This window comes from Chamaea fasciata, unplaced genomic scaffold (assembly GCF_029207755.1).
Source record: "Chamaea fasciata isolate MVZ Bird 193981 ecotype frontalis unplaced genomic scaffold, bChaFas1.0.hap1 SCAF_7, whole genome shotgun sequence".
Lineage (NCBI taxonomy): Eukaryota > Metazoa > Chordata > Aves > Passeriformes > Sylviidae > Chamaea > Chamaea fasciata.
The window spans coordinates 30,285,223-30,312,107 of NW_027094092.1; the positions used below are offsets into that span (position 1 = coordinate 30,285,223).

Genomic DNA, 26,885 nt, shown 5'->3' on the forward strand with positions numbered 1-26,885 from the left:
AATAGTGAAAGATAAGGAGTTGGGATGAACGACTGTTAGCAGCACTGTGAAGATTCCTATAGAAAGTTATAAAAGTTACGACCCTATAAATATAAAAAGTGTTAACCAACACCACAGAAATAACAACTGCCTTGAACAGAAAGGAAAAGCTGTTTGAGAATAAGCAAAGAAAAAACCCAATGTAACTGCCTTCTCTTCCTCATCAAGCTTGTGCATTTTCCTGTTGAGATTTTCCCAGGCATGAGAAGGATGAATCAGTCTGCGCAGAAGACAGAAAAAAAATTTGCAAAGGGAAGCCCATGTAGCAGGCAGGCAGGAAAACAGTAAAATGGTAATGATAATGGCCAGAGGCTGAGGCCTTCCCTTTTGATCATGTCAGCAAAACAGCACTTCCAAACCAGGCTGGTGGCTTTTATTCATAAGCGGTCCATACGCAGTGGGCATTGAGAAGTCTGGAAGCAGAGTCTGAAAATTCTTGTCCTTTCAGTCCTTTTCCCAAACAGGGAATCAGATGGATAATCATGCACAACCTTCTCCCCTTACTTCCTAACACAAAATTTCTCAAATGTACAATCTGTCCAGTCTCCTAACATGTAACTTTTCTTAGGACACAACATCTTAGAGACAGGTTACAGGCCTATCCACTCTTGATTTCTCCCACAGTAGCTGCTGTTCAGTGGGTCACATTGTTTCATGCTCTGAAAAAAGATTCTAACTTATTCAGCACAACTAAATTGGTAGCAATAGTCATAAAACTGTGAAATCCATGGTATAACATACAGCCAAACTACAATGCTTGGACAGTACAACTATCAATACAGAAATAGAAAAGAATATCTTAAATGTAAGGACACCCTGAATAAGCCGAATTTTCTTTGCAGTTTGATATAGAAAAAAACCCAGGCAAATTAATTTCTGGGAAAGATTAAATTATAAATCACATACTTGTACTTTATAAGCTCTTAGTTTACAAATAGAAAACTAAAGTCTTAGAGAAGGAAAATGACAGAATCAACCGAACAGCGTCCCTTAAAGAAGGATGCTTGCATGTAAGGGTGCTTACATGAAGCAATAAATGAAACAGGAAAAAAAAAATATCCATCAAGAGTACAGATATTCAAATGGCCATAGTCACAAACATCGTCACTAGCTTTAGACATTTTTAAAGGCATGTCTGAATATTAATTAATTAGAAATTAATATCAATATTTGAAGACATCAGACACTGCTACCATGTAAACTTTGAGTACTTTATTAATAAGCAAACTTATTATGTGCTCTGTTATGGGCAGCTGGAACTTTGGTTCATAAAAAACCAAGAAATTTTCATTTAGTAGTTGACACCACAGTCTCCTGTATTTTAATCACGGCATGCTGGTTTTTTGGATCTGCTATCCTCTAGGCAGAAACAGAAAAGTCATATAAATACAACCCAGTGACTGTGTTTTACACAAAGAAAATAAGAAGTGAGCTTGGAGTGATGTAGACAAAAATAAAACTCTTCAATGGAGAGAGATTACCTTAAGATACCTGCTGAGGTATGAAATCATCAATCACATCTAAAATTCTTATGACATCCATAGACCTGATTATTTTTATAATATAGAACATAAAGGCATTGCAACGGTGAAGAGACATTTTGCTGCCCATGAAAAGGTAAGTGAAACATGGAATTCTCCGTGTGTGCATACATAGCAAGTCTGTATCTATGCCTTTTCTTTTCAGTTAATACCATGCTTCAAAGCTATTCAAAATTGTTTTTAAATACAAACTGCATTTTGAGATTTATTTTCTGCCCTTGAGCATAGTGACACTTTGAAGATATCATTAGTTAAAATTCTAAGCAGGCTTCAAAGGTAGAACAAGATGCAAGACAGTCCATAAACAACGATCCTGCAGCTCAGGGAGTCCTTCAATGAAATTCAAGTCCATTCTCCAACTTCATAAGAAAAATGACCTTCACAAAATGTCACTGCTAGCAGGCAATGTGATTATTAAAAATGTATAGACTAAGCAACAAAATCTGAAAGGGCATAAAGTCCAAGCAGCAGTACAATCCTCAACACAAGCTTCTAAAAATAGTTGTTTCAAAATATATATGCTTATATTTACTACTGCAGATAGACCTCTGCAAACAGGGAAACGTTTCCTGTTTTCATTTTTGCAGCCTGACTGGATGGATGTAACCAAAAAAAGCTGCTGCTAAGTAAACCACTGTTACAGTGACATCTGCTCTTGAAATCAGCCACTGCATATTCCACTTTTGGGATGTCCTCAAATAACATGACTTAACGTGTGCCCTTAACAGGAACTGAAATCACTGTCACACTGGGAAGCACACTCTAAATTGGCTGTGCGTATATGAATGAAATCAGGAATGCTGCAATCTGTAACAAATCTTTGTTTCACCTAACAACGTACCAAAACGCTGACGGCCAGGTCTTCTCATACTTCCTTCAGTATTTTTTGTTTGAAGGAAGGGTGGAAGAGAGATGCCAAATTTAGATTTTCATCTGTGTCCAGTTCAGGAGTTAACTGTTGGGTACCAACTCCTGCCTCCATGGAAACTATTAAGGAATTAGTGACTCAGGACCTTCATATTTTACTAGTACTCTAGCAAGGCTGAATTAAGACTGTTCAACCTTGTTTCATGGGCAATATTTGTTGGTAGTCTCACCATCAGCCAGCTGTTGCCTGCTGGAGGGGGCCATAGTGTTGGCACAGAATGAATCACAAATCAAGACTGTTGCCCTTGGCTCTCTTACAACAGCAGTGATGAAACTGCTGGGCAGATGCAGGAAAAAATGATGATACTTCATTCAAAGCTGTCACACTGATGCCTTAATCAGGACTGAAGCTCTACACTGATTCTCAAACCTGAGGCTGATGACTCAGGTAGGTGGAAAATACTGGAGCAGAACTGCGTAAAACACTAAAATGGCACCAAAAAGTGTCCCCAGTTTCTGACAGATAAGCTGGTAGTACAAAGAAGACAGGTGTATATAAGAGAGAGGTGGAAGAGGGGGGTTCCACTGCAACAAAAGTACTTGAAAGTAAAAGCCAGAGTTCAGGAGAAAGACAGAAAATCCAGCCTGGAGGTTGCAAAGAAAGGCAAAGTTTGTCATTTAGATAGGAGAAGGGAATGTAGGAAGAAGAAAGCTAAAGTGGAAAGGCAGAATTGCAGGAAATCCAAGCAGTAGGATTCTCAGAAGGGGAGAAATGAGAATAGCACGAGGGCAAGTGAGTGGGATGAAAAACAGTGAGGAGCTTGGAACCTGAGGATTTTTAAGTTCCCTTCAAACCCAAATCATTCTCTGGTTCTACAAAGAAAGACTGCCCAAGGCAGCTTGGACAGCAAATAGATAAGGGAGAAACTCAGGAGAAGCAAAAAGGGAAGACAAGACATGATGGAAGTGCCAGGATGTGGGGGAGCCACAGAGAGAGACAATGGGATTGAAATAAAATGGTAGTTTCTACTCCAAAGAGGAAAAATAGGGACAAACAATTTAATTATTTAGGATTTACTAACAATGTCTATGAGAGCAGTACCTCTTATATTTCATTGCTATATGAATAAGTGCGATTGATTTTAAAGCACATTTTTGATTGTTTACAAAGTGCCTTTTTACTGGAGTTAGGGCATTATGTTCCCAAACCAACTGGTATATTTTTAGATATCTTTGACGTAGTTGCGGTTGCTTAACAGATGGCTCACTGCCAATTGGTTTCACAGAGTTCTCAGCTGCTTCACTGCCTTTCTTTACCTCCACATAAATTGTTAGCTCAGTTTCTAACCTGTGGAAGCCCTCCCAGGCAGTTTTTGGAGGATATACCTAATGCAGACTGATTTAATCAAAATACCTAGGACTACTTTTCTGGAAATGTTCAGAAACTCCTTATCTTTGTCTTTCAGGTATTAGGCATAGCAAAGTCTGACCTCAACAGTAAGTAATGATCTGAGACATTCCATATACTCTTCAGCTGGTTTTGGGCAGTAATACAGTTTTACTTCTTCAACTAAAATGCAAATATGAGACTCAGAAATCTTCATAACTTTAATTAAATTAGGATGACAGAGACTGCCTCTGTGGAAAATATTATTTCTGTTGAACAAGTTAAAATCTATGACTCTGCATAGTATATAACACAGCTATAGATGCAAATTAATAGACAAATTTGCATATAATTTATGTTTAACAGACTACAGCATTAGCATCGATAAGATTTAATTACCTCTTTGAGCTTTCCACTGAAAGCTGAAATCTTGGAAGGGCTTTACTAAAGAAATACCTATATAACCTCTGCAACAGAGCTCACAGACCACAGAAGAGCAGAGAAAAAACTAGAGATTGATCAGACAAATATGCAACAAAAAGGTCACTCATGTCTGTCAACCAGTTGTGTAAGAATCGTGTATTTTAGGAATAAAAATTGCATTTCTCAGCCTGGAGATGAGACGCCTTCTTCAAAGTAATTCAGAATACCTCTGCTGGAGACAGCACATGTGCCAGTAATTTTTATTCACAAATCAGCAACTTCAGCTTTTGGTTTACTTCCCTACTCTTATTTTGTAGGGAGAAAATAGAGCTTACGTGGAGCTAGACTGATTAGAGCTCCTCACCAAAATAACACTTATTTCTTCTCCATGAACAGTAAGAAATACAGGCTTCAGCAGTTGGTTTCTTTCAATACATTGGAAAGTTTTTTGGAGAAGGATTTTGAATTCATCTCAGTTTCACCATTATGCTGGCTTTCCTTGAATTCTTTCTATCTTTTGTCACCACTAACCTGCATGGTGATATTCAGTGTCTTTTTTTATGGATGTAACGCGTGACAGGATTCGTGGTCTTTGATGTTTTCCAAAATCAAATTTCTTTGGCTAACTGCTCAGTTATCTTGACAACTGGATGAACATGAACACATATGCTATTCCTGCAACACAACCAAAATCAAGTTTATAAAAATATAAGGCTAAAGTAAGGAGCAGTTGCTGTGTTTGGGCTCCGGATGACTGGTGTTGACTAGGCAGACATGGTGCCAGTGCTGACCCTGATGCATGTGTTTGTTCCTCCTCATGAAGTGACCATCCAGCTTCTGCCCATTTTACTGTACAATGAGAAACTCATACTGAGACTGGTGAGTCTCCATTTTGATGTCCTTTTAGGGAATTTTTGATGTTAAATGCAGCTACTTTCTTCAGGTACACACAGGTACATACTAAGAGCACTCTCAGACTTTGTAGATTTTTTTTACAAAAAAGAAAACAAAACACGTCTAATTCTATTAGAGTGCCTTACCCTAGTGCCTTTCCCTTTTACCAGCAGTAAGCTTGATACACACTTCTCTGCTAAAAGATTCCATTTTCTTTTCCCTTTTCTTCTCCCAACTCATATCCACAAACAGCCAAAGCTGAATGGAATTCTGATTAATGTAGCCAACTAAAACTGAACTCTACGAACTGGTGTATCTGCAGCACACACCAATAACGCATTTTCACTGACAATAATTCTGCAGCACTAGAATGCTGCTTGCACTCTCAGTACATCTGCAGTGATGCTGCTGCTACCCAGAACCTAAACATCACAGAATGACCATACAAAATATATCAGTGCAAGGAACAAAAATGTCACAGCAATAACTACTGTTAGATTAAATACGGACTCTGTTTTCTCTATTTCTCCCATTTCCATGATTCTCTCTGCCTGCAAATCGCCTCCTCCGAATTCTCTCACTCCTTCCACTGGACCCATCATACCATTTATTGCAGCCTAAAGCCTATGGCATAAGACTGAAGTGACAGAAGCTAATTCAGTGTCTGCCTTCTTTATAGACTGGTATCAGCGAACAAAACTATCAGAACACTTCCACGGTGTAGATGACCAAAAAAAAGCAAGTAGCAAATAGAGGCAACTCTGACAACACTCAATGACTTATGATCAAGCGATGAATACATTTATTTCCCAATAGTTGGACCTCAATGATAATTACTTTTTTAAACAAAAAAATTATCATTATTATCATCATCAAATAAAGTGTATATTAGTTAATAAGAATCTTAGTGTTCATTGTAGCTTTCCTTAATAACATTATATAATGTTATTAATAACACTCAGTTTCTTTTTTACTTACATCTTGCAAAACATTTGGGGGAAGAGGCTTCACCTTTTATACACTATAGAGAAGCTGAAAAATTAAATTAATAAACTAGAAAAAACAACATTGCAGAATTTTAAAATTACTCTTCCACTTCTGCAGATCTAGATGTACATTTTTAGCTAAATCTGGTTGCATATGATTTATATAAACTTCATAGATCAATGATTTGCTTGTCCCATTTGTGTAATTGAAGTGTTAATGAAATTGATGTATCTGGGCATCAACCATGTACATTTTCTAAATATAATTTCTAATATATGTAATTTTATTCCTGATCGTTAAACAAAGTTTTAAGATCTTAAATGTGTACAAGATATTTACACCATAAAAACTGATCTTAATTTTATGATACTGCTTACCCCCATACATTGTTATAAATGCACTAGAACAATCATTTTTAGTAGTTGCTGAACAAGTAAGACGCTAAATGCTTTTCTGCACCGTAAGGAATGCATTTAGGCTGTTCAAATTTCACACAACCCACCAGATGCAGTACATTACAGCTGTCTAAAGGGGTGTGTGAAGCCAGTGTCAAAAGGCAGAGTATTTGCTATGGTAGGGAGGTCAGGAGGAGCTTGGTAGAACAACAGCTGGAAACAAGCCCCTGCACTTTGTACCAAGAAGAGTCAGGTGTCTGCTTCCTCTTTCAACCCTCTTTCTATGTGCAAACTGCTGTGCTTCCCAATACAGCTCCCCTTCGTGCAAGAGCAAATCCCTTTCTGTTCAGCAAAAGTAGTATAGCCGAAGACTTCCTGGTAAAGACAATAAAACCATTCTGTTATTACAAAAACACTGTTAAAATGTTACCCATAAATAATTACTATTATTTCAAATTTTCCCTCAGTTATTTCAAACTGCTTTGTGTTAATATAAAATAGGAAATCCAGCCCAACCTTTAAATAATTCTCTAAAATTTGAAGAAAAGGAACAAAACACAAGAAATGAAAAAAATTGTTCTCTGAAAAACAGACTCCTGCATCACAAATGAGAGAAATAAACATGGGTATCTACACTATGCCAATAAGAATTGCCAAGAAGTGACAATGTAATGAGCTTTAACTAACGGAATAATACCTAGAGAGCACTGTCTCATAAAAATATATCCTAGACAGTGTTTCTGGTTATGTGCACTATAGACTATATATCTATACCAAAGTGGAGTCAGGCTACAGTCAGCTTCATTTCAAAACTAGTGCCAAACTTAGATTCTTCTATACTGGGAGAGTGGGTGTATTTGTGGTTTGAGGAAGTATATTAAGCAATGAAGTCTAGAACTACATAAGAGAAATAAAACTGCAACTTTTGCTTTGTTGTGGTATTGATATAATGGGAAAAGAGAAGGCACTATTTCTTTCAGACCCTCAAAGGGACACACAAAGAATGGGGCCACAAGGCAGAAATACACACTGCTTTCTCTTAAGAACTTGTGGAGTGCCTGGAGCAGTGAAAGAACCAGAAGTTTTTACTTGCAATTTCACTTCTATAAATAAATAATTTTGCAGTGTTTTAGCTCTAGCATTTTGGTTACTGGAATTGAAATGTGAAACTCTTTTCTTTTGAGGATCTTGTCTGGTGTTTCCTAACATTTGCTACATTTTGCCAAGAACGAATATGACATACAAAATATTTGCACTTCTGAAATTTCAGTCAAATTCTTCCACAGGTTAAGTAGCTCCTCCAAACACTTTTAGATCTCAAATCATCAACGTTGAAGATTTAATAAAAACAACCCTTCCCAAAATACACCTTCTGGAAAGGATGGACTAATGAGTGATAATTTTTCAAGAATAAATTGTAGCAACACAAGAACTACAAAAAAAAATACTACCTCTTAATATCCTCTTACACAGTACCTTTACTCCTCAAGTAAATGATAAAGCATCTCTAATAACAGCAACTTTAAAGTACTTTTTCCACAACCTAAAAATTCATAGAAATGATTCTTTTGTGACATCCAGTGATGCAATTCATGTGTTCTGAGTCTGAACAGTTTTGGCACATAGAAATGACACTTTCATTAGAACTGACAAGCAAACAGATTTTGAAAGCCAAAGTGACCTACTGTGCATTCTGTCAAATGACTTCCTGTATAGGACTATTTTAACTTCTGGCACAAAATCACATTTTTTACCTCCAAGATTCTCATGGAAACAATTGAATGAAAAGGTTTCTCAAACAGAAGATGAAAAGTATTTTGTTAAGACTGCTGCAGCCCCAAGCACTGAAGTGGAAGACAGTAGAATTCCTTATCTATACTGAGTGAAGAATATTAAATACATCAAGTTTACCTTTTCCTCTGGAATTTTATTTTACTACTTAATTGTTTACAGTATTTTATGGTAATACTTAAATATATATATATATATATATATATATATATATATATATATATATATGCCAGTATTGAATATATTCTCTGTATTACACTGGTCTTAAGATGTTTACTATACATATTTTCAAAACACCAGTTTCTGGTTAAGATGTTAAAATATCTTCCATGCACTATGTAAAAAGCAGTTGAGTCATTTCTTGACACTACTCAGCTCTTACAGATCAATGCTTTCACATTAATACAGCTCTGCATTGTACAGATAAATTCTGCCAATTTACTTCCCAGCCACACAACTCAGTTTTGAAACCCTTGGGGTTCCTATAACAAACACATTTTTTCATTAATCTAGACATAGGAACACAGGCATATAAGCACCTCTCCTCACATACGCTTCTCCTGTGATTGAAGCAGCAGACCATGTTTGGCAGAAAAATCTTTTTGCTTTCTAATGAAATTTCTTCCGTGTCCAAACTTTTTCAGCAAACTGATTTTTACACTAGCAGTGTGTGAGTGGATCACTGAGAAAAGGCAGTAGCTTTTATGGAATGACAAAGCAAAAGAGATTCTTAGATAGGCACAGCAAACAAGTTAGTTCTTGCTCTGTGTACTCAAAACGTACACTAGAATCTTGCACTGAATGCTAAGCATCTCACTACCACAGCATATGTGCTCACACTAAGTGTACAGCAACTGCAAACATCATACATCTAGGTGGACGAACTAAAGTAAAAAATCAGACAGTATTTCTGTATAAATTTTATAGGTGATGCAAGACCATAATTCAGAATAACACAGAAATCAAATGTGCCAAAGGTCAGCTGCCCAACACTTTGTATCTTATGAAACAAATTAAATCTTAAATAATCATCATTTTTTAAAGAAAAGATAACAATGAAAATAAACAAAAGACACAAAATATTTCTGGGGAAAATACTAGACTGTCTAAACAGTGTAAAAGCTATTGAGAAAATCCCACAGGTCTAGCTAGACTGGAAAATCCATCTTTGTTAACCTTAAAGTCAAGAGAAAATTCTACTCTCTCTTGCTTGCAAAGAATGATGATTTAACAGCAGCTTCTCATTAAAATCCTGCAGGAAATAAAATCCCTAGGAGACAAACACATCTAAAAGAATTTTGTGCCCTTCTCTGTTCTTTTTCCAGGAATGCCCAATGCTGTCCAGTAGAAATCAGTAAAATATGGATGAACTGTAAAGGAGTTTGAAAGACATGACAGCGTTAAGCCCTGCTATTCATGGATTAATTCTGTATACCACTGGATACCTTAGCATTATTTGGTTTCAAAGGAAAAACCGGTCAGCTTATAGCAGGAAGTGACAACAACCCAATAGTTTTTCACTCTTAAAAAGAGAGTTGTAGGCCAAAATCTCAGCCAAAATTAAAGGTGCAATGTGTAGGTTTCATTCAGCTTTGAAATCTGCAAAACCTGCTACTCAAATGTGATGATGATTAGTTCACTTGAATGAGTGATGTATGTGATTGCAACACTACACAAAATAAAGCTTATTTGCTACTCAGTATATCTGCAAAAAGATTGCAATAAAAAAGCCTAATAAAGGTGTACAAATATTTCTTGAAAGCAAACAATGAAGCTGATTACTGTTGCTATGACATTCCATGACAGCAGTAAAGGTTGAATTAAGCAAAAGCTTAGGTACAGTCTCAAAAAATATTTCCAAACAATTACATAGATCTGCCTTCATTAAACTCCCAAATGAAGCGAAAGAAGCTCCAGCAAGTCATAGAATAGTCTGAGTTGGGATGGATCTTTCAAAGGCCATTGAAGTCCAACCTCCCCCCGCCATAAGCCAGGATATCTTCAACTAGATCAAGCTGTTCAGAGCACCATTGAACCTGACTTTGAACACTTCCAGGGATGGGGTATCTGTAGCTCCTCTGTGCAACCTGTGCTAGTGCCTCACCTTCCTAACAGTAAGGAATTTCTTCCTAATATGTAAATAGACCCTCCTTCAGTTTAAAATCATTCCTCCATGTCCTTTCACATCAGGCCCTGCAAAAAAGCTTGGTCCCATCTTTTTTATAGACCCCCATCAAGTCCTGAAAGAATGCAATAGGGCCTTCCTGGAACCTTCTCTTCTCCAGGCTGAATCTAAAACCTGTCTGGGCAGAACAGCAGCAAAATGTACAGGGAAGAACAATTCTGCAATAGATTGCTATTAATTCATTACTTTGCACTTCCATCTGTAGGAATGAGGCCTAAAGCCTTCAGGGAGATGCTGTGAGATGTGTGGTGAAGGGATTCATGTGGGCATGATGGCCTGCTGCTAGTGGCACAAAACCCTGCCACTATATACAAATGGCTGCCTCCCACCATTGATGAAAGCAGCAACAGGATACTCGACTACAATATCAACTCCACTTCTCTCCAAAGCATAAATTTTGCATTTGAAATCCTCTTTGGCAGAGGATGAGAATATGATCTCATTCTGCAAATAAGTCAACAGGCTTGCTCTTCTTATCCTTGCCAAAGCTGGGATGCCTCTGTAAGATTCGTGCCTCTGCCTGCCTTGGACATTACCTGTGAAGAGTTGTACAGAGCACTGTATGCTTACATTTTGTAGACCTAGCGTATTTGTTACAGCCAATCTAACAAGAATGTAAAACATGTTGCTTTCATGAACTAAACTATCAAGCTGTGCTCATGGAAGTTCTTACTGAATGGGACCAGACTTAAAGGGCCAAGTTGGTTGCAGTAAGAGAATAAACTGACTGCACCCACACCCTCTTGTTCTCTCGGGAACAGCTGGGATTGATTTGCTGTCAAATTTCTATATTCTAAATGCAACATCATCTCCTCATTTTTCCAGCAAAAGCTATTGGCCAACTAAGTTAAGAGGTAATAGAGAGACACTGGACCTCACTCTGTATCAACAGTCATTCAGCAAATTGTTACGTGAATTGTAATAGCAAAAGCCTTCGTCAATGGTGACAAGCATGAACCAAAAGCCATGTATGATCTTTAGCATGACATGTATCATCCAAAGCATTCTTCTCTAAAATTAACCCAATAAATTTTTCAATCTGAATTGAGAAGCAACATACAGACATAATAAAATCTGAATTCCAAGTTAATATGAGTTACTGTCAGAAACAATATTTTTAAAAGAGTGGAAAACTTCAACTGAAAGCAGTGATTAAATGGATCAAGGGAGCGAAACACCTTTTGGAAATCCCAAGGGAGCGAGATTTCATTTTGAGTGCAAAACACCCATATTAGTTAGGAATTTGTTTTCTTTCCAGAAACAACAGAAGAAATTAGTTGGTTGCAATGCTGCTATCATCAGAAAGGATACCTTTAGAAAACAGAGAAGAATAAAGAAAGTGAACTGTAAAAAAATCAATGGAAATTAAAAAGTGCATTGAAGTAAAGAGAATATACAACAAACACTCTCTCCGGACAAATTGCAAGATTTAGATATTTCAGTTCAGGAAATAACTATGACAACTGTAACAGGGTTTTATCAGACAAGATAAGGAAAGAAGAGAGTCTAAAAAAGGAATAAAATTGGGCTGATAACAGGAAATTTAGTTATTCTGGAAAGGGAAACACTATGACCTGGAAAGACTTGTGCTGCTCCTGACTTTCAGAAGCCAATTATGGTAGACAATCAGCACAGGATAGGCTAAGGAATACCTTCAAACCCCTCCCCTTCCACCCAAAAATAATAAGGACAAAAGACTAAAAACACCTCCCTAAAACCCCCGTGAAAAAGAAAAAAAAAGATAAAATAATGATGCATATCACTGTTACAGGGATTTAATAGAGAAAATGTTACTCCCAGGGCTTTGCGTGTAAACTTTTCTTTAACCAAATGTTGACTCATTTATAAGACAAAACCTAAAATTTATTCTTTCAACTAACCACAGATTCTTTTAGAACTAATTTGAATATTTGTACCATAACTTGACCACTTCAGGCAGAAAACTGATTTAACTTGATATGTTACAGTGAATCTGCCTAAGACAGCACTGCATCAGTTCGGTTTTAGGTATAATTTTCAGCCAAGAAAATTTCATACATTCAAGATAAGCTTAGTGTTTATTTTCCTCCAGCTTCTGCTGCTTTTCTGTATTTAAAATTTATGTAACTTGAATATTATTTGAAAAAAATCCCCACATATTTGAGGCGATATTAATTTAAAAAAACTCTATATAAAAAAAAACAAAACTAAAACAAGACACGAACAAATTATTTATATGTCTTGGGATAAGAAGTAAGTTCTAGCAGCATCCTGCAGCCCTACAGTGCTAGAGTGAATGTTCCTCCTCCCTTCCAGCCCCTGCTATGCTTCTCAAACAACAGCCTAGGGAAGCATCAAAGTAACACTGGGAGATAAAGCTTGGAGAAAGAGATCTGCCACTGAGACCTGTTCTTGTCACCACACCCTTCAACAACATGAAGCTGGTGGGAAGTGAGAGACTGACAGCCTCCCATCTTTAAGAGTTCATGAAGTTGTGAAAAAAATACTCTTGGAAAAGCAAGGGAGGGCTAGAAAGGCTGAAAAGAGAGAGGATAGGAGAGCCTAGGAGATGGTAAAGGACTAAAATACAGGTGGACGTTCACATCCTCCAGTTCCTTGGAGCAAAATACAAGTTAACTGGTTTCTAGGTGTTAATGTGATAACTGGGAGAAGGGTCCTACTAGGTCTTCCTCTGAACATTGTCAGCTGTCCTGGGAGCCATTCTCCACAGCAGCAAGCTGGTACTGGGGGCATGGAAACAAAGTGCTCTCTCACAGTGTCTTTGTCTGATTCCACAGATGGTCCTACACTGGTGAAAGCTGCTACTGACCAAAGGGATGCTGCCCTGCCTCTATGCTTAGACATAATTTCACATATTTAAGGTGCCTTTGAAGATAGCAAAAGCAGTTATAATATATCTGAAAAGATTAAAAGCTGAAGTTAAAAGAACATTGCATACAATTTACTTTAATATAGTAAGAATTTACTATGAAATGATGACAGGATTCATTATGACAGAATATTTTCTCCAGTTCCTAGCTGTTACTGGATTCAAAAACACAATTAAACCCACAAACAGTCACAATAAGCTAAAAACTGTGGCAGAGCTAGGAAAAAAAGGTCAAATTAGTTGAACTAAAAGAAGAGCAGGAAATCCTGCTTCTTATTCTAAGATGTGACAATGATTTATTCTCTTACTATGGACCTTACAGATGTAGTCAAGTCCTTGTTCTTAATCTGTGAGAGAGTGACAAAAGATTTCTGTAAACTCGCAATTGACCATTTTCCCAGTACAGAAAGAGTAGGAACCAGAAGTTAGGACACATTTCAGTTTGGTAATACTGTACTGATCCAATGGTTTATTTAGATTAGCAGCAACCCTGTTTTAAATAAAGAGACCTGCAAAATTTCTTACTTCGCTTCTTTGATCCACTGTGTTTAATGAACACAGCTCTACATTCAAACCTTAATCTTTCTGGGCTTGAGCAACAGATTGTTTTTCCCTCCTGTTATTACCTATTACCTCCATAGATTCTGAGATACCTTAGGTAATGTTAGTACTTAATTACTATTGAATTCAATCCTTAATAAAGTTTAACTTAGTAATACATCTATCAAATAAAGTGATGGAAGCAAAGACTAAATTCAGTTTGGTTTGGGTTCTTTTTTCATAAGATGGGAAAGGGTTTTGAGTAGTTTCACAAAAAACCCTGAATGCTGGTACTGAGATCAGTTTTTGGCTGGTATGTTAAACTGAATCAGACCATGAAGGAGCCAGACAATAGTTTTTCCCCATTCCTTACAATTCTTCTTAATCTTTTCAGACTAGTTCATATTTAGAAATAAAATCTAGGCAGATGGGTGGGACAATATGATAGAAATGCCAGGCATAAAAGCAAGTGGACAGGATGGCAAAAGAGCAAGTATCAATGAGTAAGCAGACTCAAAGAGCAGCAAGGGGACACTATAGTCAAGGATCAGGTGGAAAAGGCATGAGGAAAATGCCAAACATTCAGCAAGTAGCTAAAGCAGTACCAAACATTCAGCAGGTGTGCCAAGCAGCAGAAGAGCAATTCCACAAAGTCAGCAGATGCACTCAGCAGGATGTCAATGCCAGGCACTTGGAGCAGGAGACAGGGCAGCAGGAGGCCAATGCCCATGTGCAATCAGACTGAAAGGAATAAGGAGGCCATACATGCCGGTCAACAGATGGACAGGGCAGCAGGTAGTCACTCTCAAGCAATTAGCTGGTCAAGAGGCAATGCCAGACACACAGGCAAAGGGCCAAGATTTCAGGAGGACAACGCCACACAGCCAGCAGGTAGAGAATATAAGACAGTAGTGAATGCCAGGCAGCCCCCAGACAAGGCAGAAAAAGACCAAAGCCCACCAACAATCTGATGCAACTGTTGGCAAGAGCAAAACAAGCCTGCCAAATGACTGACAGGGCAGCAGAGTGGCAGTGCTTTATCAACAGCTCAGGATACCATGAGTGAAGCAGTCCCAAGAGTCTAGCTGCTCACCCTCTGGTAATATCATTTGATCAGAGTGAACCATGAAAATCCACAGGAGAATAGCACACAAATGGAAACAGCAAATGAGTCTGACCCTAGCACTTGGGGAGGCCATGGAACCTTCCTATAAAACAAAAATATGAGAATCCACAAGAAAATCAAACAAATGGGAAAAATGTGTCTAAAAACTGTTTCTGATGATGATTTAAAAAGCAAAAAAATACTAGCAAAGAATTAGTTTGGAAATGATTGGGTGGGATTGAAGATGTTGCTTACCCCTCTCTGGAGCCCACATAATGGGAATGTTGGGAATTTCTGCAGCAGAAAAACAGAAGAGAAAAGGGATTTCTGACTCCCAGTTCAAGGAAAGCATGTCAATTTAGGACTGGGTAATCTCTCTGGGCAAAAAATAAGAATTCAACTGAATCTTTGCCCATCCCCAGATACATGCCTTTATGGAGGTTTGTGAAAAATTTAAGAATCCCACATCACTTTCATCTCATGACCTCCCGCCCTTGTTCCCCAAAACCACACTTACCTCTAGAACCTCTAGTATAAGAGGGGAAAGGGGTTGGTCTTGTGAGCTCATTCCCACATCCACTGCAAAATGGCTTGTGAAGTTGAACAGGAGTACCCATTAGCCACTGCCGGCCATTTGTGAGATAAACGGAAGTCATCATTAACTGTTACTCATTATTAGTGTAGGTTGGTGTTTGAATTTGGCTTAGACACACCCACACTCTAATGGAAAGAATTAGTCTTATGAATCTTGTGGGGTAACCCTCTTCTAAGTATCAAACTTATCAGCACCTATTTGTTACCTTGAATATCCTCTTCTCTTTAACTTAAGCATTTTGCTATTTAACATGGTTGGTTTTTTAAACAAATTAAACTGTTTCAGAAATCTTAGCTGCTGCTTTATTTCAGAAACATGCAATGAACTCTGTAATGTAAGAACTGAGAAAATCCCAGCACTAATAAAGTCCAGTAATTTAACTCATCTGTCATTTAAATCATGACACTTTTTATTCAGTATTTACTTAGAAACTATAAGAATCAACCAAGAATCAAGCTTCACTATTTCTTTCTACTTAGAAGTCCACATTGTGTGTGCATTTATCTACCTGCACATTAACTTTTTATTGTCAACACTGAAAACCTACACTCCACTTTGACAAGGCAGTAATATGAAACAAGAAGCCTACCCTTCCCTCTTCAAATTGTAGAGGACCTTAGATAATACAAAGGAGTCATTAGCTGTGCTGTGTGTGCCCTTGCTGAATTAGGATTTGGAAAGGTCACAGAGAGAATCTGTAAGAACTTGCCATCACTCATATGCAACAAAGTTTTTGAAGAATATAGAAGTGATAGGCTAAGCTGATGGAACTTTATTTATACTGATTTATGGGTATCAACCACTCCTCCTTCTAGCAGAGCACAAGAATAACAGAGGTTAATAGAACTTCTAATTTAGAAATTCGGGTCAAAGATTAGGAATTTCTTCCATACCCAAACTTTCTCATACTGAACACTATCATTTGGACTTAGACCAAAATGGCAAATAATTTAGGCAGAGAAGACCAAGAGACTTCCATCATATGATTAGTAATGGCATAAAACAGCCAGGAACCGCAAACACTGGCTGAACCAGAGAAATCAGAGTACAAGGTACTAAGAGCATGCATTAGCAGTTCTATAAAATCCTGGGGTTTTGGGGCCAGCAGGAACTACGATTAGCTGCATCACATCAAGAACTAAATTGCTATCACCTTCTCGCTGAAGGAAGATCTTTCAAGCTTAATGAAAATGAACTATGACAAACTGATCTCAGTGTACCGTAAGAAAATGCTTATTTGTAGAGGAAAATATGGACTTTTAAAATCCACTGACAGTTTAAATGTCAACAATAAATAACAGCAGGTTATGCACCTCACTGTTAATTTAGGTATTCTGATGACAGAGTAACTGGGAAAAGAATATATGCATGGAGGGACAAGAAACTTAAATATAGTCTAAATAGAGGTTGAAAAGTAATTATTTTCTTGTCCATAACTGATAAGACTTTCATACCTAAGCTTGACAATAGTCATTTTGGTTTTCTATTTTGGTACTTATACTGAGTCAACATTTTGCTAAAGCTTCACTGCTCCACGTGGTAGCAACTAGCAAAAGCAGGACTAGTTATAATTCTAAGAATAACTCCTGAAGCCAGCAGATTTCCAAGACTCTTCTAGTTTCTTTCCACTTAGTGGCTGAAAAAGCTCCTACACAGCAGGGAAGAAGTAAATGAGAAATTCTCTGTTCTTTAATAAGCATTGGTTTTAATGATCAACTATTTTAATAATGAGTCATTTTGCTATCCTGGTGTGCTAATGTCAAAAGGACTAACTCACTCAATTTTTCATACATCTTAAATCCAAACCCTCTAATAGGGTTCTGCCCTCTAGTTATCATGTCTTTAAGCTCCCTTCACAGAGAAGTCTTCCTAACATGTCTATATTATTTTTTTGTTAATTTTCCCTGTATTAGCTTCTACTAAACTCTTGGTAATAGACCATGACCAGAAAAAAATTACACTTTAAGGGCAAAAATTACAGGTCTGACAATGTTTTCAAGATTATTTTACTTTTACTTGATGTTTAGTTTTGTTCAGTTTCCTATTATCTTCTCCAAAGTAGAGCTTAATGGAAACTATTTTTAGAAATGCCTAAGAGGAAAAAAAAAATTCCAAAAGTTCCAAATTGAAAATTTTATTATGGAGAAGTCCTATGGCAGACCTATTTATCTTCCCCAGTTACAGAAAGGACTGCAAGATACATCCACTGTTGTGGCTACACTGCTAATAGGAGACAAGCCAGTATATTTAAACTAATAGAGAAATGTCTACATGAGCTGCGGGCTCTACAGCAAAAACAAGGCTAAAAGGCATCACTAAAACCAAGAGGAGGAAAAATCTTCTCTTTACCCCATTAGGAAAGCACACCATAATCACACTGTTCATCTGGGTGTACTTTCAGAAGTTCTGGGTTCACTCACACAGGAACCATTTGTCCACTCTCAGGACATGCCAGCCTTCTTCCAACTGCCATTCCTAAATTACCCTGGGAAAAAAAACCCTTTAATTTCAAAATTTAAGAACAAAAAGGTGAGATTTCCCAGCTCATTACTGTGGCTTTGCTTCTCATTTTATGAAACATTCAAATTCCTTACTGCTGTTTTACTATTCTTTTCAGCAGAGCTTGCAAATATTTCCTACATATCTGAAAGTCAAAAAACACAGCCTCTATTTGCTATTCCAGAGTATTAAGGACACCTTTAAAAAAGCAAAAAAAAGCTGATCCTCAAATGAGCAAAAATAACCAAAGGCTTAATAGGAATTCTATTAGCATTACCTCTATGATATGATGGTCAGACAACTTTACACAGAAGGTTAATACATTAGTTAAGTAATTAAAAAGATATTTGCCCCAGCATTTTTAGCCAATATTATCAGGGTTTTGCATTTTCAAAAAAGAGACAAAAGCAATTCACGTAGTCCTTTTGAATTCAGGCAATAAAATTGTTTAATTATTAATTTCAGGATCCATTTGATTCAAACTATTTTCTCATCTAACACATATGGAACATAAGGCTCTAAGTGCAGGATGATTCATTTAACATCATCCATGACTTCTGCAAGAAGTACAAGACAACTCGAGTTTTATAAGACATTTCTCCCATTAGCCAACACTTTTGATTTTGACAGATTTAAAATGAAGAATACAGCTTTAGAAAATTTTCTTGTGCAATTAATCTCTTAAACAAACAAACTAACCCAAACACATAAAGCCTTTCATTGTGACGATTTTATTAGATTTTTCTGGCTCAAGCTTTCTATCACCAGCTATTTTTACAATTCTCTTTAGTAGATAAAGAAAAATGCCTTAAAAAGCCTTTAGTGTTGTACATTATTTCCCAAAGAAAATACAGGCAAAATCAAAGTTATTTCTCAGCGTTCTTCATGATAAACTAAACAGAGTTGTGTAACTCCCACAGAAATCATCTCTCCTTGCCATCATATTTTTTTTTACCTTTTTCTATATCCACTGTGACAGCTGAAAAATTTAAAAGGGAATGTCAGTAAAAATATGCAGCTTTCCATTTTAGACACATCAATCCCATATACAGACAAGTATTATCTGTATTTGTTTGATGGTCTTATTTTTTTGAGTAACCTCTGATAGTTGAGTAAATGCAGCTGAAATGAGAACTGCCTTTCTTCCCCCTCACATTTCTCACTATAGGTGTCTGAGCAGCTTGCAGGTGTTTCCATGCAGCAATTGCAGTTGATAGCACAACTGAGCCCTTCAGTGATGATGGTGTACTACCAAGTTTCCTGAGAGAGAAGAGAAGAGAAGAGAAGAGAAGAGAAGAGAAGAGAAGAGAAGAAGAGAAGAGAAGAGAGAAAGAGAAGAGAAGAGAAGAGAAGAAGAAGAGAAGAGAAGAGAAGAGAAGAGAAGAGAGAGAAAGAGAAGAGAAGAGAAGAGAAGAGAAGAGAAGAGAAGAGAAGAGAAGAGAAAGGAGAAGAGAAGAGAAGAGAAGAGAAGAGAAGAGAAGAGAAGAGAAGAGAAGAGAAAGAGAAAGAGGAAGAGAAGAGAAGAGAAGAGAAGAGAAGAGAAGAGAAGAGAGAAGCGAAGAGAGGAGAAGAGAAGACCTCTAGCCTCTTTGTAAGTCAGCCAAATCAGAGTGGAATTTCTCAAGACTCATGTACTTCTATAAACTGACTGTGCCGTGTGGTGCAAATAATCTCTATACTGCTGCTTCTCAAAGAAACTGGTAATAGATGTTTAGTGAAAAGTGTTCTGCAACTAAACATATCAATATTTCTACAATAACGACTCCCCAAGTGAGATTAAAAATCTAAATATATAGTTTTAAATTAAAGTATTATGGCACATAATTATATCTGAATTTTATAACACCAAATACAGCATATCAAATAATAAATTTTATTGAAAAATTAAAGCAGACTAGATAAAAGACCTAATCATATAAGCTAGAACTGCCTGGAGGACTAAGAAAAAGGGAATGGTACTTTACAGAGCTGCTGATAAACTTTTAAAAGAGTAACACAGAATTTGGAAGGAGTCTGTAACAAAGCAATCTGCTCCATTTAAGCACCTTTTTTGGTTAGATGCACGTGGCAAGGGTTTGTAATGCCGACCCTTCAGGAGCAAGCTGGGTTGGAAACAATTTTCTAAGAACCATGAAGGCCTCAAAAAGTCTGATGGCAAGTTACAGGGTTAGATGTCGTCCGTACACAGCACATGTTGTTATACAATAGCTCACCACAGAAATCAAACTTAACTCAGAGCAAGACCTTCGTTAAGAGATATGAAAAGCTACAGTGTTAAAAGAGACCACAAAAATATTTTCTTAAAATGGCTATTAATTGGAGGGTACCTGGAATATTGAAGAGTAAAAAACTGAAACATTAGCCTGGGTTATTAGAAGTTGTACAATTTCATATTCCTACCACAAAATTACTCATGATCCTTGTGAGAAGAAGGCTTAATTTCTCCACACTATCACACTATGGAGCCATTCTGAAGTGACAGTTTGCAAAATGGAAATTATTTTATTTTGGTCCAGTGCCAATAATAAAATATTGCTGAGGAAGAACAGAAGTAGTCCTATCTCCACAACAAACAATACTAGAAATCCTGCTGCTCTGGAAAGGCAATATTTGAACCAGGGAGGACAAAAACCTCCTGTATATTATTTCTACTTTAAGTTGCTGCCTATTAAATGGAAATTTTTTTTTGAGAAGTTTAAGTCTCAGTGGATTTGGGTTACTTTGATGGAATGTTTTGCCGTGAGAGTATGGCTACAACATGACTATCCTATCGTGTCATAAACATCTTATTTCATTAACAAAGTTAAAGTGGAAGACAGACAGAGAAAGCACATGAAAACTGAAAATAATAGATATCAAGAGGGTTTCCGACATTACTTGAGACAGAGAAATGGATATAGATATTAAAACAGTCTGCAGAAGTAAAATGGAATTTGAAGAAAATCCATGAGAGATACCTTAGAGTATGAGAAAGAGCCAAATGATAGAAAATTTGCATTTGGCAATACTTATAAAAATGCTGGTACAATTTTGAACCAAATACAAAAAGACACATTACAGAAGAATTGAGACTTTCTCCTATCCAAACATTGCTTCTGTGTGGTATGTTTGGAATATTTTGTTCATTCTGAGCATGATTTTTCAGAAACATTGACAAATAGAACAGAGTTCCAGAGAACAATGACTTCTTTTCATGGACTAGAGAACTCTAATAAAAGAATAAATAGATATGCATATATTTTCAGACTAAACGAAAACAAGTATGTGTCTAAATACATTTAAACAAGTCCATAAATATTGAAGAATATAAACAGCAAGAACTGAAAGAAGCATTCATAAATTTTCCAGAACACTTGAGAAGTAGGAAGACTGTAAGTTGCCCAGTGTTACAGGCTAGAAAACAGCTCCTCTATGTTTTTATAAAGTATTATCTCAAAATCTTATGGCTCAAAGCTACCTGCAGTGTGGATGAACTTCTTGTTGTGACACAGTTCAAGAATGTCTATCATCAGTTGAGGAACAATATGTTGATTTCTACTGCTATTATCTAAGTCATAAAATTAGTCTCATAGATGGGCAAACAAGATTCACACAGAATCATAGTAGAGACAAAGGATAAGAAAACAGCTAGAAGACTGTTAGGAGACAGACAAGTGAATTTTTTGAATGTACAGTTTTGCAAAAGAATAAATGTAAAAAATACGGAAGATAGAAAACTGAGCAGAGCACCCATATACATGAGATTTTTTTTCTCTCCCTTTGTACTGAGCAAGAGTATATCAATATCTCAGAAGGATTCCTAGCGATCGATAAAATTGCTGCAACATTATTTAATTTTTTTCACAAAAGTTAATATATATTGTTATCAACATTCTGTAAGAACTAGCACTGAAATACTGTAGTTCCAAGAAATAAATATTTGCATCTGGAAATACAAAACGGAAGTTCCCTAAATAAATAAACTTGGGCCATACTTGGATCTCTGTCCAGCAACAAAACGCTTTTTAAATCAACAAGCGGACTGTACGAGCAAACTCTAGCAGAGATTTAAAGAGTATTCCCAAAAATTATATGTGAAATTACATTGAAAAAAAAAAAGTAGTTGTATCTCCAAAATTAGGCATACACTTCAGCTTTAGTAAAAATGAAAACTACCACTGTTACCTGCCGTAACAGTTAAGAATTCCAGCATTCACTAGTAACACTTATAACACACTTACTTTCAAATTCAGCCATCTATTGAGTGAATTTGGTTTTTCAAATATCCACATACATGTTGTCATTTTTAGTTGTTTAGTCAAGAAAGTGAAGGATAGTCACACTGCTGAGGTAAACTGATCTTCACTCCTCAAAATGTGAATTGTAGGAACTAATTCAAATGCTCCTCTCCATGCACTGACTAGACTGAGGCTATAAATTTAGGGATCAGAGACAGGCAAAGAAAGTCAGATATTGTGAATATTCCTAAAATCTTCTATTCTGTTACAAGAAAAAATGTTATTACACATCACTGAAACAACTGCAATAACCTGGAATGGTTCTGATATAGTGTTTAAAACGCAAAGTGAGCGGGGAAACTACTTATTTTTTGGGATGCTTAATTACATATTTCTGAGGTATCAAGAAGCCATTTTTAGCTACGTTATGCTAGGCACTTAATTAAAATTTTATCAATAATTACAAAATTCAATTAACATTAAGTCTTTGGGTTGCAATTATTCTTGGGAACTACCTTTATTGTGTATGTACAATAGCAATTATATATCTACTCTAGGAAAGAAACAGAGAAACCTCCTTTCTAATCCAAAGCACAGGGGAATTAAGGAGAAGCAGGACTGAAACATACCAGCGGAAGTATGACTCAGCAGAGTACTGTCTCTATTCTAAGGAAAAATAGTAAAACATTTTCCATTATCGAATAAAATTCTTAAAGGTTTTAAATTAACATCTTAAAGATGAGATCTCAATAGCACAATACCATGATTACATCCTTTCATTATCAGTTCAGTGATGAGAGCAGGCTGAACCAACACCATACACACAAGGAATGAAAACCATTTCCTGCATCAATGCAAGTTTTCCTAAAGTCTTATTATTACACATTTCAAGTCAACATAATAACTTTTGCAGTTTGGGTTTTCCCACTGACCCAAAAGACATAAAATATGGGGACAAAACTTAGGCTTCCTAGTATGTTTTTGGTATGACATACTGGCAAACTGAATTTCTTCCCTTAAAAAATTTGTTTGGATGAATGATGTAATAAATAAATCCTATCATAGGAACAATGCTTGTCATCACTCCTTTGTAATAGACCTGGGATTCTATATCTTCACTGTGATTTAAGTTAATCCAACTTAATTAAGTGAAAAGTGAGTAAAGACTCTCCTATATAAATTCTTTTAAAATATGGGACTAATTTGACAGTCAGAACACTTGTTTCTGTTATGATCAGTCCAAGTCTTGCACATCTATTATGTTTCAAAACAAGGCAGTTTCTCTTCAGTACGAGTTACTAATGATTTTTGTATCAATGTGTTTTTACTATACAGAGACACAGTAATAACTCAAATAACTTTCAGAATGGCTTACTTGACAAAACTGATTAAAAAATCACGCCTGCCTGTGTTAACTACTTTGAGCAACAGCAATTCAGTGTAAATAAAATACTAGGTGTTTATGTACAGAATTCTCTCTCTCTTTCTTTCCCCCAAATGCTGCTTGAGAATCTGTAGCTAATTTTTTGCACTGGCTACAATGCTTCATCTGACAGTGCTGGCTAGGCTTGACCCTGCACAAAGGAAAACTGAAGCAGAAATTCATCCCTCCTTCAACACAGTCCTGGTAACACAATCTTCAAAAGCATTATGTTAGTTTGCAAGCAAGAGACAAATTTAACCAACTCACTTTTCACTTGTGGTGGCTTTAGAAAAGTGAATAATCCGCAAAATCAGTTTCACTAAGTGCCACACTGTGTTCATCTTAACCTTGTTACCATTTTCTGATACACAGACCACCCCTCCCCCAGGTCTTGGTTACACAAGTTTTCTAGTATATTACCTAAAACCACCAGAAGTAATGATCAGGAGCATTTAGTTTACATGTTTCTCTAGTTACACAAATGTTATAAAATACATTAAAAAATGTTTTTAGATTCTTAATGGAAAAAAAAAATGAACTTCAGGCATGCAACAATACACATTTGTAAGTAAAAGGCATTGTAGATATGCTATGAAGAACTCAATTCAACTTCAGAGTCTAAGAAATTGAAAACATACACGAGTGTTTAAGAGAAATCTAGATATGTTTAATTATGCAAATAAACACAACTCAATCTTAATTCTGCCCTTTAGTGAACATAATCACACCAAATAAAAGATGTGATTTTAAAAGTTCATGTTAATCTAATTTGGAACCATAAATACCAGAATACTTCAAGAACAATCACACAGTCATTTCACATGACAACTCATGGCCACGAGTTCATTAGGTTAAGTTTCTCATTTTCCCCCCCTTACTTTAGCTCCACGTAAGTGTAATGTAAAGAAATTTCCTGAGCAACATTTACTAGTGCAGATTATCTCCACCTCTGTGCCTGTTTAGATTTTTTTAAAAGCAGATCCATAGTAGCTTTGCATAGAATTTTTTTCTCCTTCTGTCTGCCTTACACTCTTTACCTATAATGCAGTAGTTATCAATGCACTGTTCTGCAAGGGAGAATTAAAGGATCTCTTATCCCACTCTACCTTGCATAAGACACAACAAACGCCACACAAGATTTTGCTTAGCAGTGTTGTACTGCACTGCTAAGGAAAATTATGCCACAAAGCCATTAGAATTTTGTTTTGAAAGGGGACTGGAAAACCATTATACTATGCCACATTTTAGTTTGAAAATCATTTTGGGTCAGAACCCAACGCCAGAGTAATTCTCTTGTGCTATATTTTCTATTACTGTTTTCTGATTAGAAGTTGTAGCACTTGACCTGTCCATTAAGACTGCAAAGTAAAGTTACAGAGGAAATTTAAAAAAAAAAAAATCACCCCTCCTCCAGACTCATGCATTTCTACAACAAAGGGCAGATTTTTCCATGCCAGGACTATCTCACCTCTGGAGTGACATCTCGTGGTGCGAACCCTGTTCCTCCAGTTGTTAATATCAAATTAAGTTCCTTTTCATCACACCAATCTATCAGCGTCTCCTGAAAGAGAACATGAATCCTGTCAGACCTAGCAAGAAATGATTATCTCAGATAATACATTAAGACTTGAAATGTCTTAAAAACAGAGACACGCAATACATGGAGTTATAAACCACTCATGGCTTTTTATACAAACATTTTAAACCACTATTTATAACCAAGATAAGACAAAAAAAATGCAAGTATCCAAATAATATTATTTTGCATATGGAAACTGAAATTCAGTTCTCCATCCCTTGACCTGAGATGGAAAACAAGAATGGACATTTATTAATTTCTCTCACTGTTTATTTTGATATATAAATATAACATTCAAACCACTTATCCTTTGTACTCGACTGTGGGCCAGCACAGCAGGAGCCTGTCAGCTTGGAGTGCAAAATTAGCTGTGTTACCTTAAGTACACTCATTACATAGTAAGTATCCATCCACACAGATCACATCAATTTTTGAGACAGCTATCTATATTCTAGCAAAGAAACAACATTATTTGAAAATGTTTAGGACAAAATTTAAGTTTTGGGAGTATTATATTGGGAAGGAAGGAATAGTGTTGGAGATTGTTGGCTTAAAGCTTATTATTTATCCCAAAATCAGCTCTGAGAAATAATACTGATCTTAAAAGCTTAAAATAAAACTGTCTGGAACATTTTTAAAAGTACAACCAATTTAGGTAACCCTCAACTGTATTTTTGCAGGCTTAGTACTGCTATGCAACTTCCATTTAATAGAAGGATCATATACAGACTTTGCAACGAGAATAAACCTGTGTCTGACTGCAAGCCCCATCATACAAATACATCCAAGAATTACTTGAAGAAGTGGAAAAACAAAAGGTTCTGTCTTTATTTCTCCTTTCTTTACCATTACTTCCACTTTCTTTTTTGTGTTCTCTCTTGTCTTTATTAAAATCACATTCATCTTTGTACTCTACCCCTTTGGAGAATAACTCTAATTAACTGGGTTGTATGTGAACATACCAGAAGTTTGTTATATGAACATTTCAAATAAGCTCAGAATAGGAACAAGGATAATGCCTCAAACCTCTACATAAATAAATGAACTAATAAGTATGGGTCTTGTGTTACATTTTGAAAAAAATGTGAATTATAGTAGTAAAAAGGATTTTAGGTCTTAAAATTCTTTGCTTCAATAACATAGTTATGCATTAGGAAATTTATTTCAAAGAGATGGCATCTCCATCATCTAGAAACATACTTGTCTTGACTTAAACAGGTACAAATTTCAGAGAACACTTCAGAGAAGCTCAGTGTTTGGCAAAGTTATACCTTAATATTGAATTTATTTTAAAAATTAATATAGTCAGAAAAGAAGTCCCTATATAAAACAGGATGGATAGGTTTTGAGGGTTTGGTTTGTTATTTTAAAAGCAGAATTTATCTTTAGATGAAATAAAACCTGCCAAACTCCTTTTAACAAAAAACAGACACTTCCTCTGCTCTCATTTTGCTACAGTTCAGTGATACTCCCATTAATGAGGGGGGAAAAGTCATGTGATACCCTGCAAAAAACTAAAGAAATCAATATCCTAACCCTTCAATTAAAC

The 26,885-nt window shown here is 36.3% G+C and overlaps 1 protein-coding gene across 16 annotated transcripts in view; it reads right to left on the bottom strand.

Moving 5' to 3' along the window:
- The window catches only part of GPHN (gephyrin), a 274,965-nt gene that overhangs the window by 105,202 nt on the left and 142,878 nt on the right, over positions 1-26,885 (bottom strand). For 10 of the 16 annotated variants that reach the window (XM_066188295.1, XM_066188293.1, XM_066188287.1 and 7 more), the window contains 2 exons: positions 25,226-25,318; positions 15,279-15,317 (listed from right to left, as the gene is read on the bottom strand). In XM_066188295.1, coding sequence (XP_066044392.1) covers positions 15,279-15,317; positions 25,226-25,318 — 132 coding nt within the window. The remainder of the gene's footprint in view (positions 1-15,278; positions 15,318-25,225; positions 25,319-26,885) is intronic. The other 6 variants (XM_066188296.1, XM_066188294.1, XM_066188292.1 and 3 more) reach the window with 1 other exon arrangement.